At 38.3% G+C, this 15518-nt stretch overlaps 1 protein-coding gene across 1 annotated transcript in view; it reads left to right on the top strand.

The window, feature by feature from the left end:
- prkci (protein kinase C, iota) overlaps positions 1-15518 on the top strand; it is a 30417-nt gene continuing 14899 nt past the window's right edge. Inside the window, exons 1-9 of the mRNA XM_065277065.1 lie at positions 1-356; positions 5671-5792; positions 8301-8390; positions 9032-9082; positions 10874-10959; positions 11054-11191; positions 11482-11539; positions 14602-14660; positions 15136-15312. Of these exons, the coding sequence (XP_065133137.1) occupies positions 277-356; positions 5671-5792; positions 8301-8390; positions 9032-9082; positions 10874-10959; positions 11054-11191; positions 11482-11539; positions 14602-14660; positions 15136-15312 (861 nt within the window). The 5' untranslated portion in view covers positions 1-276. The remainder of the gene's footprint in view (positions 357-5670; positions 5793-8300; positions 8391-9031; positions 9083-10873; positions 10960-11053; positions 11192-11481; positions 11540-14601; positions 14661-15135; positions 15313-15518) is intronic.

Below are 15518 nucleotides of genomic sequence, written 5' to 3'. Positions count from 1 at the left end.
TTGGATCCGTCCGTCTCGAGGCCTACGCGAGAGTCGAGACAGCGAAAGAAGGGAGTGTTTCCCGTCAGACGCTCAACTTTCGGTTGTCCGACGAATTTTCACGGGAACTTTATTAACTCTGTTTTAGATCTGCCGATTCAGTCACCCGCGTCAGGTTTATTTTTGTTTCAGGATTAATTTTAATTTACCAACTCGGGTTGTTGTTTCCGGTCAGACAGTAGCAGGCTAGCGTCGTTAGCCCATCTAGCTCGCTAGCCGGAGCGCGTATACTTCATAATGCCCACGCTGCGGGACAGCACCATGTCCCACCCCGGAGAGAACCCGCACCAGGTCCGGGTAAAAGCATACTACAGAGGGTGAGTATCTACTGGGCCACATATGCGGTTTATTGTATTTCTTCTATAAAGTTTTGATACTCTTGGACGTTTATATTAAACTCAAGTGACATCATAGTTTCGGGATGTACACAAATAAATTATTAGCCAGCTAGCATACAGTGTTAGCTTATCCCAAAACAAAACTCCGCTAAAGTTGTCAAGTTAAACCAACTGTTATAAACCGAGGTGCTGTCTTTTTCTATAGTTGGTCTCTGTCCACGTCCCATAATGGTTTATATAAACAGTGGTTTTATGCTTGTGTGTAAGTGTTGGTTTCATCCAAGCCTGTGATGAATCTGAATGCGGCTGTTTTTGTTTTAAATTTCCTCTGTCTGTTATATTTAGGCGGTTTATGTTACAGTAGATTAGAGAAACAATCACAAATACCTTACTGATATAATGTATATTGTTAAAACACGTATAAACGTCTTCCTGTCATGTAAACTGTTTACTGTAGAGCATCATTTTATTTATGCCGTGTAGTGGCAGGTTTAACTTAAAGGTCTTTTCTAAATTGAATCATTTTGTTTAAAATATTGAATATTGGGAAGTAACACACTGTAAATGTGGAAGTGTCTCATTCCTCTTACTTAAAAAATGCTCTCGAGACAGTTCCTGTGAATGTATATTACATTTATACATGCCACTTATATACAGCAAATTTTTGAAAAACTGATTGGACTTTCAGTCCGAGCTGAGTTTCCTTTCACAGTGACGTTCGCACTTGTCATGCACTTGACAAACTTGTCCTACCAGTTTCTTTTGCCAGACCTGTTGTAGACTAATTTCCTTTTCATAGTGCCCATGTGTGTGTGTGCAGCTGTCCTTATGATTCAGTCAGTTTCTGTTGTAGCTGAACTACACAGTTGTGTGTTTAAGGTGGAATTTCAAAATGAAAGCATATATGTAATAATTATAGTTCTAGCTATCACAGAGACCAAAAAAAACATTGGTTGGGTACCATAGAGTGCCGCACAAATTACGTATTTCTGTAGGCCAACCCGGAAATTAGCGGGATACTGGTTCCCTCGCCAAAAGCCTTTTCATTTTTCCCATAGACTTTTGGATTATTGCAAAAAATAAGCTCTGTGTTTAACAAAAGTTTATGACAGTTTCACCTTTTGCTGAATAAGATAATCTTTACAGATGAACACAACTTTAATGGATATTGAAATCTTAATGTGTTTATTATTAATTAAAGCTAACCTTAGACTACACACAAACTACACCACATTCTCTTGACATCAACGTCATCACCACCAAGCTTTAGTTCCGACAGCTCAATTAAAACACATTTGAAATTACGTTCCTTGATAAAGAAATACTCTTGCGGATGAACTTTTGTTGGGAATTGTGCCTATGTTGCAATGTTTTTAAATTCCTCATGCATGATGACGTTTAAAGTCCATCATGACCGTAGTCCCATACAGACACTTTAAGGCTTTAAAAAGTCACGAAAGGGGGAATTAATGACATGATGTATGTCGTAGAGTAAAACTTTAAAATATCTCGGGCTTATGTTAACCCAAGATCTTATTTAGGGAGTTTAACCAAAATTATTCTTTAAGATCTTAGATGTTAAATGAAATATCTACACTATTAAAAATAAAAGTGCTTTATCATGCCATAGAAGCACACGGTTTTCTTTTGTGTAGTACGGCCCGGTACGGCTCACTTTTGGGTATTGACAGACCGATATATCGGCCGGCCGATATTTGAGAGTTTATGTGTATCGTCATCGGCCGATACGTGGCTGCCGGAATTAGTTACAGACAGAGTGCTGGAAGCCGCAAGCGATTGCAGGTCATGTGACTAAAAACAACCAACCTTTCCATGACAACATCAAAAGCTCGGCCTAACAGCTGATCATAGCTGGACAAAGCGGGCTTATATTTCTCATCTCTATGGGGCGGTTTCCCGGACAGGGATTAGACTAGTCCTAGACTAAAATAAGTGTAAAAACTGTCCAAACTAATAACATCTCTTTTTAACATATCCTAAAATACATCAGTGCCCTGTGTTTTGCCTCAAAATGGACACAAGTAATGTTTTTAGTAAGGCATGTTTGTTAAAGCTAGTTATATTTCCTTATTTAATTAAGCTCTAGTCCTAGTTTAAGATAATTCCTGTCCAGGAAACCACCCCTATATATATTTGTAGTAGTAAAGTGCTAGAAATCAATATACCTTTGCTGATAGTTCCTCATCATTGTGGAGAGTGCAGTTCATAGTTCCATAGCACCCTAACCTGTTTTTACTATTTGTTAAATATAGTTTTTTTTTTAAGTTCCATAAATGTTACTTTTTTTAAAATTGAGACTTGTTACATTTGGCATCATCCTGTCATTTTTATGAAGTAAATTGAGTGAGCAAAAGCAGTATTGGCTCCAAATATCGGCTCAAGAAAATCGGCAGCCTGTATCGGTCATCGGCTAAGGCTGATGAAACAAAAATCGGCATCGGCACTGAAAAATCCATTTTGGTCGATTCCTACTTTTGGGGGCTTTCCACAGTACCTAGTACCTCTGTCACTGGGTGTAGACCCTAACTGTAAAATCCAAGATAAAATCTCATAATCTATTTATGTGGGTATTATTAAATTATTTTGTCCACTTTTGACAGCTTCTGTCCTGATTACTTTGAGTGATGTTCTGTGGAGACTGTGGGCGAGTCTCTCTGCTGTCATTTAAACGCCGGGAGTAATGACAGGTTTAAATGGACGCAAACTCATATTATGTCAGAGTCCACTGCTTGTGTTGTAAGTAAACATGCTGCAAAGTGTTTTGTACATGTAAGAGCTTTTTCTGATATTTTAGCGCAATTGATAAAATAAGATCGCGCAACTTCCACACGCTCGCAAAATAAAACTAATGAAAGACATGGAGATAAGCCGCTTTAGTTTTATCAATAAAAGCCTAAAGATAGCTCTGTTCACCGTGTGTTCGCGCTAGAAGTCAGAAAAGACGTAAAACATTGTGCTCTGTACCAAAGATTACATAAATAGGCGGAGATAAGGCAGTCTCCTGTGGCTGTTCGAACACATTTTACTACATTTACACAAAAGCAATCTGATCAAAAGGGTTTTTGACTACCTCTAAATGTGGTTGAAAGTGCCCGCAAGTGGACAAGCTCGAACGCTTTAAACCCAGTTTACACCTGTCTTTAGCGTCATCCACTTGTGATCCGATCGACGAAAACACATCTTAATACCAAATGTAAACAGCCTGAATATTAAAGATATCAACGTTATATATTAGGGATGCATCGATACCGATACTGGTATCGGGTATCGGCCTCGATACCACATTTTCTAAAGTACTCGTACTCGTTAAAAGTCCCCCGATACCAGGGATCGATACCACGGTCTGAGAAATGTCTATGTTTGAGTGGCGTGTAAGGGGTTAATGCCTCTTGTGTTGTCCAAAGAGGCAGAGTTTACAACAAACTGGAAAACTAGTCACTTGTTTTTTTGTTAAATTATATGACTAAAGCTGTTACCTGTAAATTTGAATCATGTTTTTTATTAAGTACTCAGTATCGGTATCGGCAAGTACTGAAATGCAAGTACTCGTACTCGTACTCGTATTCCAAAAAAGTGGTATCGGCGCATCCCTATTATATATTCGCCGAATGTTCTTTACATTATGTAGGATGATTTTTAGAAAAACAGTAAATGAGGCTGAAGTGTGTAATTTCTGTGCCAGTAGCAGCACAAAATGAAATTACTAATGACTATTTTCCAAACATTATCCCCTTGTCTGCCATTTTCCCTAACCCCACTCCTGTCCGAAACACATTTCAGAAGACGTTTACGTGAAACGTTTACGTGTTGCTACCTAAAACAAGCTTTAGAGTTTTAATGACCTTCAGGGAAATGAGCTCATGAATTGCCAAAAGTTATCTGCACATTAACCCAGGAAAGGAAAATGTATTTTAACATAGGAAAAGTACACACATCAGCTTTAAACTATATTCAACCCTCATAATCTACTTGTTAACACATTGGAGGTTTTAAAGTGCTTTTTGCTTGAATAAACTTGAGAAAGCAACATTTTATTCTCAAAATAAGCTCTCAACTGTTTATACGTATTTTGTAACCATTGTACGACTTAATTTGTATGATTTTCTTTCGCCCCTTTGACATTGGGTTTAGGGGAGGTTCATCATGATTGTTTTTTTTTTCTTTCTAATAATCATTAGATTGTGTACAGTTCACTTTGTACAAATCCATAATCCTTTAAAATCTGGCTAATTAGGCTAGTGTGCATCTCAATTCTCAACTAAAAATTATTTCTATAAAAATTTATTATATAATTTTTCCTTGTTTCCTCCCAGTTAGACCTGTTATTTACTATGAAATCAAAATTTTTGTGGTTCCTTCATATAATTTTCAAATTGACACTTGCTTTAACAATTGACTTTGGCTTGTTCACATCTTCAGGTTTTTGAAATGTGTTCTCGGCTCTCGTCCTATTTTGCGGTGTAAATGATTGTGTGCTCACTGTGCTGTTGTGAGGGGACTATAAGCTGATCCATGTGTATGCCCTGCGGAGAGATGTAATTTCAACACAACTACAACTTTTAATGAAGCTGAGCTCTCGCAGGGTGCATCTGTTCATACTACGAGAGAGGCTTTAGATCCTTATCATCCTCAAACAGCGCATACAGGATCTGCATGAGAAATTGTCAAATTGTTGGATGTGCTTGAATGATTTGGTGCGCTTTGTAAGAGGCGACTAAAGGTGTATATCTGACATTCCTTTCTGTAAATATTAACTGAAGTACAGCCCATTGAAACACAGCTATTGATATACATCACAAAAGGCATAAAGCTGCCCTTTAACTTTGTCACAGTAGCCTTGTTGTAATGGTACTGGATCAGATAAATACCAGGTTTGTGCTTTACGTCATTATCAGTTGGTATGTTTGTACTCATACCAGTCTCAGGGGAAGTTAAAGGCATGCGTGGGTCAGTGTGCTGGCTCATATACAAGAGCGGTCTCCCCCGCAGTGACAATAATTAACCAAAACAGTCTAAACACAATAGAAAACAGATGAAATAAAGCTGTTGGGAGCCTTGAACTCCTGACTTGAGAAAACAATGTAACACAGTTAAATTCTTGCATTGGTCTTTTGTCTCTCATAATGTTTTGACTACATTAATTTTTTTATAATTGCCTCAAACAGAAATACAGCAGGTCTTTGGGGAGGTTTCTACTGCAAGCTTTATAAATCAAATAAAAACCTGGATGATTGAGGTTTTTCTCACACCATTGCTCTTTGTTCTGTTTTAGGGACATCATGATCACACACTTTGAGCCCTCCATCTCCTATGAGGGGCTGTGCAGTGACGTGCGGGACATGTGCTCTATGGACAACGATCAGCTCTTTACCATGAAGTGGATCGATGAAGAAGGTTTGTCACGCAAATGTTACATTTCAGTGATGCAGTTAGACACAGAAGCATTTTCCTTTTTTTTTTTTTTGAAAAAATGTATCTACTTCATCCACAAAAATAACTAAAAACACTGTATCATGCGTGCTAGTCCAGTAGGTGGCGATGTTAATTTTTAAAAAACACTGCACACCTACACACATAAGCATTCCTTCTACAGAGCGATAAGTGCAAACAATCAAGAATGTGAAAGCATCGAGCAGCTTGGTTTAGAATAGATGGATGATGAGAGAGGTTTATTACTAGAAGTGACCCCAAGTGACTATAAAGCGGCACATTTTTGTAAATTTGTTGGAAAAGCGTTAAAAGTTCTCTAAGCGAATTCACGCGTTTTAGACCATAAAACATTTTTTGTTACATACAGCAAACATCTCCTCACTATCTGCTTGCTTCCTGTCCGCTGATCAAACTGTAAAAAAACGCGATCTCTGTAGACAGGCCAGCCTCCACAAACTGCAATAATAACAAACTGGCCAAACCTACACCAGAAACCATAACAAAGTATTCTAACTACTAGGGATGCACCGTTACTGGTATCGGGTATCGGCCTCGATACCACATTTTCTAAAGTACTCGTTAAAAGTCCCCCGATACCTGGAATCGATACCACGGTCTGAGTAATGTCTATGTATGAGAGGCGTGTAAGGGGTTAATCTCTCTTGTGTTGTCCAAAGAGGCAGAGTTTACAACAAACTGGAAAACTAGTCCTTTGTTTTTTTGTTAAATTATATGACTAAAGCTGTTACCTGTAAATTTAAATCATGTTTTTTTATTAAGTACTCGGTATCGGTATCGGCAAGTACTGAAATGCAAGTACTCATACTCGTACTCGTATTCCAAAAAAGTGGTATCGGTGCATCCCTAATTCTAACCAACAAACGCCAAGAAAGATTTGGGGGTTGGGTTTTGGCGCGTTCATGAAAGCACGGAAGGGAGGGGAGGAGTTAACTACGCTCAGTTTGTTTGAAAACACATTTCAAAAATCAACACAGATTCGCTTAGAACGCCTTTAATACACTCAGTATCTTGAGCAGCACAATCTCAGTCCTGTAGTCTACAATTGTTATAAACACATGCGCTTGATGTCACCATTATCACAGGGTACTTTCACATCTGTGGTTCGGTTCATTTGATCCGGACCGAAGCAAAAAAATTATACTTCTTTTTAGCAGTTTTGGTTCTTTTACGCACCCGAGTTCGATTGCTGCATTCTCACCTGCCCAAACGAACCGCACCAAGTGAGCTATCGAACTCTGGTACGATTCAACTGAACTAAATAAGGCAGGTGAGAAAGCACCCTCAGATTCACATTTTCATAGTTTACACAGACAACAAGAAAAGGTTTTATCAAAAGTTCGCATTTTTACGACCTCAAAACTCCGTTGTTGTGTAAACGAACAGCCAAACTGCATAAAAACTTGACCATTTACGGTTGAAATTGTTGTTGTGTAAACTGCTCCTTAAGCCCAATTGATGGTCCTGTGTAGGTTATACGCCGTAGGCTGTGCGTACCCCGATGAGCACCTCTGCAAAAATATAACAATGCGTCAGCGGGAGATCATAGAGGGGAGGGTCAATAATTTTCTGAATATGAGCATCACTATAGCAATGTTGATAAAGTACAATAAAGCTGGACATTTTAAGAATTAGGATGCATTTCTGTACTATTGTACAGGATGCATCTGCATATAGTGTGGATATATATGTGTATATATAAATCTGTTTTAGTACCAAAAATATTAAAATCAGGTGTAAGTAGGGCGGCACTTTCTCTGTCTTTCAGCTTCTGGTCCTCTGGTCACCGTAGCAACAAGATGCTCCTAATCTTTCTTCTGAAATATCTGCGCCATTTGTACAGCTGCTTTATATTTTACAAATGAACCCACTTCAGGCAAAATGCATTTGAGTCTCAAAATTACCCCGGACTCGATTGGCTAAAATAAAATGAATCTTTTTTTACGAGGAGAAAAGTGAATTTGAGTGCATCACGCAGCAGGAAGGAGGTTTTTTACCCAGAAAAGATTGAGTTTGTGTGATGATTAACTGCTGCATTACTCATGTAAGATGGAAATGGATGTGGAACGATGTTCATTTAAACATTAAAATCTTCCCCATTCCATGCTGAGCCGGAGTCACGCTGGTTTTTAGCATAGCTGATCTAAGAGCAGTTAATTCCTTCTGTCTGCCTACGTCTGTGATGTCTGATGAAGCCACCTGGTCACTCTTAAGATGACAACAGGACTGACGTCTAATGCTTTCAACACCAAAATATGTGTTCTTTATGTTTGCCAGTATCAGATTTATCATTACATATAAATGCTCTTTTATTTTTGTCTGTTTCTTAGATCTGCTTCTGTTCTCCTTCACCCACCCTGATTCTCTTTGTATTATAAGATATGGTTGCTCATGCTGACTTCTTTGTCAGAGTTTTTTTTTTTTGGTAAATTTTCACTCTGCTTGTCATTGCAGGAGATCCATGCACAGTTTCTTCTCAGCTGGAGCTGGAGGAGGCTTTGCGCCTCTATGAACTCAACAAAGACTCGGAGCTCATTATTCACGGTATGCTGGGATTTGACTCTTGTTGTGGGTGGGATGCAGGGCAATATGGTTTTCTCTCAATTCTTTATTGCATTTTAGAATTTGTACACCAGATGCAATAAGTAATAATCATTAATTAATAATAATTAATCATTTAATTTTCATGAAACCTCTCAAACAGCGCTTCAGTGGTGCATTGAAATCTCTTTCATTCACGCTGGCCCCAGGCTATCCAAGCTTACTGTGGAGCCCTGTAGTTTTCTCCTGAAAATGACCTCACATCTATGTGCCCTTGCTCGTATATATTTATTTATAACACCCTACTGCATTGCACAGCAGCTTACGGTATATCATTAGCGGACAGGAGAAATTGTAGTCAGGCCCAGTGATTGACAGAGATACATTGTTAACCCTGCTGGGTCAGTCAATTTGTCATGCAGGGAAGAAGACGTCTGGTCACCAGGGCTGGCAGAGAAAAGTCAGCTGACTGTCCGTCAATAACTACTCTTCACCCCGGCTGACCCCGCAGGCCTGGATAGACTCTGTTTTTTGACCCTGTCATCCTTATCCGCTGTCGAGAGAGGAGTGGTCACAGAGAGGTCATTCTGGTGTTTGTGTAGTACAGTGCAGACTGATTTCTTAACACTCTCTCTTTCCCGCAGTGTTTCCTTGTGTTCCCGAGAAGCCTGGAATGCCCTGTCCTGGAGAAGACAGTATGTACATTTTGTGTTATATTAACAATAAACATTTTGCCATGTGCTTTAAATACTAGATGTGGAGAAGGTTTTATTTTTGTTTTTATTTGGTCATTGTTATCATTAACACTGCATTTTTAAAGTGACTCGAAATGGTTTCCAATTTGTTTCTCCCATGTGGCACGGATCAGATGCGTCATCGAATGTATAAGCAGGAAAAAGCGCATAGATTCCGATATTCCAATCGGTTTCAGGACTCATTCATAAGTCGGATATGAATCGGACACATGCATCTGTTATAGGCAGTCCCTCCAGAAAAACACGATTCAATGCATAATCAGCCAAAGTCTGCATATTTATTTGATGGCCGTGTTTTTTATATACGCCGCACTTTTGTCACATAAATAGCAGATTTCTGCCTGCAAAATATGCGTGGCTTGCATGATTTCATAATCCCCGCAATTTCGTAGCAAAAAGTCATAAAAATATTGATTTTCACAATTGGTAATTGTTTCAAAGCAGCTTTACATTAATAGAAGCAGGGAAAAGCACAGAAAATTGACAGATAGCATAACATAATGCAGATAGCATAAGCAGCAAAATTTGCTGCGGCTATGAATCAACATTATAAGCGTATTAATAATAATAATATTAATAATATAAATAATATAAAGTATAGAAGAGGATGTTAAGTTGAGCCAATAACGGTTGACTCCCGGGCTGAAAACCCCCCTAGGAGGAAAACCTCCTGACTTTTAGCCAGGGGAAAAATCCTAGGAGGGAAAAACCCTTTGGAGATATATATATATAGACCTTCACATTTACCTGAACTGGGTCTGTTTGTCTCATTTTCCTCGGGGTCGAGGACGAGACAGGTGGATAGAAACTAAATCCTATTAGCGTTCACATGTAATGCAAGTGTCACACAGAGATATGGTTTAAATCAGCTTGGTTCCAGACAGGCTAACTATTGCAGCATAAGTATGTTACCCACAGTTGAGGATTTAGCAAATTGGGAGCCCAATGCGAAGGTATCTTTGGGTCCCCCATCCGATCGTTAAAAGAAAATGAAACATGCCGACCCGTTTGACTAAGGCCAGAAGCCCCACTGTCGTCGTTAATGCAGATTTAGTGGCAAACGGTTCTGTATGGCATACTTTTCAGAAGACCACAAGAAAACGCCAAAATCGCAACCCGAACATACGTGCCAACCCGTTTGACTAAGGCCAGAGGCCCCCCTATCGTCGTTCATGCAGGTTCAGTGGCAAACTGTGGCAAATCCATTATCCACTATCCAAACAGTCGCATTAACTATATGGTTTACCTCATTTGTAAGTCGCTTTGGACAAAAGCGTCTGCTATGTGACTAAATGTAAATGTAACCATCTGTCATCTTAGTTAATGTCATTGAAGTTAAATGATTTGCATGAGTGAATTAACATAAAGTTAGCGTTCTCAGCCGGTGATGTGGGCGCTAATATAGTTATGGTTATAGTTAACGTTATGGTTAGTGTGAATGGCCCTTAATGCTGACGTTGCATGTCTTGTTACAAAAACAAAGATAATGTGTATAATTAGTTTGTCTGTGTCCATTGCATACCGTGATGTTTTACTTTCTCTGTAGTTTAAGCTGTTCGAGGTTAGTATGTCTGCCTGTGTTTAGTGTAAATGCAGATAGCGGATACCAGTCGCTTTAAAAAGATGATGTAAGTGGGCTGTAAAGAAACGTATATAACGTCAACAAATCGGAATTGCAGAAAAATCTAGCCATTATGTCTCACAAATCTCAAATGCTTGTGTCTCGCCCAGAATCAATCTACCGGCGTGGAGCTCGACGCTGGAGGAAGCTCTACTATGCCAATGGGCACGGGTTTCAGGCCAAACGCTTTAACAGGGTACATTTTACTTTTGAGTCTTACTAGAATACACAGATGTTTGCCTGGGTAATTTGTGTTTGATTTTGGATTAATGTTTCTGTTCTCTGTACAGCGCGCTCATTGTGCCATCTGCACGGATCGTATTTGGGGCCTGGGCAGACAGGGATATAAGTGTATAAACTGTAAACTGCTGGTCCATAAGAAGTGTCATAAACTGGTCACAGTGGAGTGTGGTCGACAGGTTATGCAGGTAAGATGTTAGTTCACGCACACAGTATTTGCACAGTTTTTAAGATAACTGGTAAAAGTTAAAATTTGTTAAACGAAGAGTGGTGCTCTCTTATTGTTAGCATTATTCAGTTAGCATACATATTTAATAAACCAACATGCGAGAGTTCTAATGTGTAATGTGAAATTGGGGATTTAATTTATACATTAACATTAATTAGATGTTATGGATGAAGCACATGTCAGTTTTTCACATTTATTTATTCGTTGACCCCATTATATACTCATTTATCTATGCATGCACTATTCTAGGGCCCAGTAATTGGGGGAATTTATCCGGGGTCCACTCCTTCAGAGCATGTTGACCAAGGTACAGTATATTCTCATTTATGAGTGTTTGTTTTGGGAACCTGGTGCATTTCTACCTTGGTTCGGCTCATTCGTGCTTGGATCCGCACCCAAATAATTGGCCCGATTGCAAATCAACGTTGAAGCGGTTTGCTTGTGATGAGACACAGTGGACCAACAAATCAGGCTGAATATGATGGGTAATGGCATACAAACAGCAGTGTGTCAAACTCTTCAAATCTGTTTATTAAGCTGTTCCTTAGATTATTTGACTTGATTTTTAGGCTAATGTTGGTCAGTTTTAAGGGGAAATTTTTATTATGGAGTTCATAATTTTTTTAATTTAGATTCACAAATTAGACGTTAAACCAGACATAAACCATAACCGAATTTTCCGGACTATAAGTCACACTTTTTTCATAGTTTGGCACGTCCTGGAACTTTTAGTCTGGTGCGATTTATACGTCAAAATGATTTGATATGAACCAAGAGAAACCATTACCGGCTACAGCCGTGAGAGTCTGCTGTATGCTGTTAATTTAGCCTATTCAGCCTCCCAGGTATGTTCTGTATGCTATTGTGTATCGTGTAAATAACTGTTAATGTTACTTTAACATGTACGGACACCTATTCAGCCTGCTGTTCTGTGCTATTGTTTAGTTGAATAACTTGCCTTTCCAGATTAAATGTCTGTTCTTCGGCTTGGATTTTGTGAAATCATTTTCTAAATAAACGCGACGTATAGTCCACTTCGACTTATATATTTTTTTCCTCTTCAAAACGCATTTTTGACTGATGCGAATTATACTCCAGAGCAATTTATAATCCGGAAAATACAGTAATTTATGGATGCTCAGATCGATATTATTATACATTTAGTGAGTACAGATTTCTTGTCATCATGACTAGCAAATACCAGGTACAGATTCTGATTCTTCAGGTTGTGATGCAAGCTCTTTGGTAACTGTCACTGTTAACCTTTTTTTTTTTCAAATTAAGTAACAACACAGATGTTACCTTTGTTATATTATTTGCAGTAATTGGGTGTATTATTGTTTTAATGGAGAACAACATGCATTCATCCTTAAACGTACTGCAAATAAAACGCTGCACAGTCTTCACTATATGAATAAATATACACTGAATCTTAAAGTCGCACATTTTAAAAATGCATTTTTAAAATTAAGCAAGTACTGATCGAGTCATTTAATTAGATAATCAACCAATGCCGATTGATAGATAGGGCTTTCACATTTATTAAGTAATCGTCTCATCGCGATTGTTTGACCTTATCGCGATTATTTTAGATCACTGCAATGATTGCACATTTCTTTAAAAACCACAAGGGGGAGCTGCAGCGCCTTTATAAACGATACCGTATCAGATTGCGCTCCTTAACTGACAGTGTAACATGATACATTGCAAAGCCATCTAATACAGTTGAAAAAATAGCAGGTAAAGAAATGCTGCAAAACTTTGATAAGTAGTATGAACTGCCAGGTAAAACATACATTTCTAAAACAGCAATTCAAAATTTAGGGAAGTGATGGATGCAATTCTTAAGGATGTGTAAGGAATTGTGTTTTTTTTTTTTTGCAGCCATTACTGACATGTGGTCCAGTACTAAATATGACCTCAGTAGGATTGGCTACTATTTAAGACCTGCCACCGGTTGCATAAAACTTTAAGACTAGTCTTAAAAGTTGGTCATGATTTTTTTTCTTCAAGACTGATCATAACTGTTTTAAGTATGTTACCAGGGCTCCAGACTGCCCCCAAATGGTGGCATTTTGCCCCTAAAATTTGAGAGTGTGCCACTGAATTTTACATCCAGTCGCACATGTGCAACCAGTAAATTTGACCTTTTTTTCCAAAAGTGCACAATAAAATGTGACATTGAATTTGAAACAGCACATTGTAATTTCTGCATCTATCATCAAGTATTTATTAGTAATACAGTGGAAATTAGTAGAAATGTGAATATTTGGTTAGCATGTTGATTTACGGTGTGTGCCCCTAAATTTTCTGGTTGTGCCCCTAAAATTTTCAGTTGGGGGCCACTGTGCTCCTAGTGAAAAAAGTTAGTCTGGAGCCCTGGTTACATAGAAAGGTAGATTGGTCTAATTTAAATCCAAATAATAAGACTGATTAGCCCTAACTAATTGCTGATTAGTAAGAATCATTCTTAAGACGCAGTCTTAATGTCACAGCTATGTTTATGCAACCGGCCACTGTTCTGGTATAGTCAGTTTATTTTCAGTTATTTTTCAGACACTTTGTGTTAATTTCTTATGAAGAATTTTGCAGGTAAACCTTGCAAAAGGTTTAATTTAAATAATAACAACATGTTAAAATTATTTTTGAGAATTAATTTAATATGAGAATTAAATGTCAAAGCAATGAAAAAGACAATTATTCACTATAACCGCCAAAGTCCTAAAACAGGCAATTAATCATCATAACGTCTCAATTTATTAGTCAATTAACCGTCAGCCAAATGTTATAATTGTGACAGCCCTATCTATAGAGCTTTGCTACATTAAACTAGAAGTTACAAAACATATTTTTAACTAACATTTTAAACAAGATCAGATGAATAAACTTGGCTTGTGTTTTGTTTTAACAACCCCACTAAGTAAAACATTAAGGAGCTTGTTATTCAGAGGTGTTAAGCAATGCTCATCTGACTGGACTTGAGTTGCTGAATTGATTTACAGTAGTCTATTGTAGCTCATTGATTTCATAGATTTTTATCTCAAGTACTTTTAAATGGCTGCATGGATCAAGGCGACGTTTTCTCTTTAGTAATTAGCTGTGTGCTTGTACTAAAATGGATTGATTCATGGATCAGCCTACAGGCTTGAGTCTTACCACAAGATTAAGCTTGTTTATTGGAATTAGTGACGTGAACAAGCTCAAAGTGGTTTTAGTTTGTATAATTTCAATCCTCCTGTTGTTGTTAAAGTGTCTGATTGATCAAAGTGCCTGGTGTGCTTTTAAAATGGGTTTTCTACGTTAATGAATAATTTCTAAAGGCCAGTGAGTGATAAAATTACGGTCCTTTATCCCTTTGTTGTTTTCCAGATCTGGACAAAAAGAACTCAACAGAAAGTATCAATCATGAAGGAGAAGAGTCATGCTTCGTAAGTCATCATTATTGAGCAAAGCAAAGGTCTTCTGTGTGTACGTGAGGGCTTTTTCTAAAAGCGATCGAGCGGACGGTTGTTTTCTTTCACTTAAATAGACTTAATACCTTGTGTGAATGAGGCCATAATGAACCGATTATGTGAGCTTTCAGCAACCCGGTCTCAGACATGTGATCAGACAGGAGTTGTAACTTTGAAAAGGGGAGGAGGCACCATCAGCCTCAATCTGGCTCTATTGATTTCCATTAGTGGAGCTAATAAAGTAATCTGCTATTAGGGTCATTAGCATATGATTAAGAACCTATGTTCCTGCAACTCTAAGCATTATGTAGTAATCATGGAAAATAATAAAAGACAAGGAGAAGCTATGACAGGATAGGACATCAGGAACTGTTATAAGTCTAATATAGAAATCATGCTAGCTTATCACCAACGAAATGGTGGTTTAACATTCATCTTTTCCTTCTCTCAGCCCGAAGGCAGTGGGGAATCAAGAAAGGCTGTGTCCAGTTTGGGGCTGGCAGACTTTGACCTGCTAAGGGTGATCGGCAGGGGCAGCTACGCCAAAGTTCTCCTGGTGCGTTTAAAGAAGACGGAGCGCATTTACGCCATGAAGGTTGTGAAGAAGGAGCTGGTGAACGACGATGAGGTGACCTTTCACATTGTACAGAGCCTTAAAATGAAAAGGCATCACTCACCAACATCAATTACAGGCCTTCATGACGTAAAATGTCGATAATTCGAGTTATTTTAGTCTTAGCCATGCTGAATGAAATAAGCAGTCTTATCTTTCCAGGATGTGTTGAAGTACACATACAGATGACAAGATGCTGATGAAGTGGCCATTTAACTTTG

The sequence above is a fragment of the Paramisgurnus dabryanus genome, chromosome 6 (genome assembly GCF_030506205.2).
Source record: "Paramisgurnus dabryanus chromosome 6, PD_genome_1.1, whole genome shotgun sequence".
NCBI classification, from domain to species: Eukaryota; Metazoa; Chordata; class Actinopteri; order Cypriniformes; family Cobitidae; genus Paramisgurnus; species Paramisgurnus dabryanus.
This window is presented reverse-complemented; position numbering and strand designations above follow the sequence as displayed.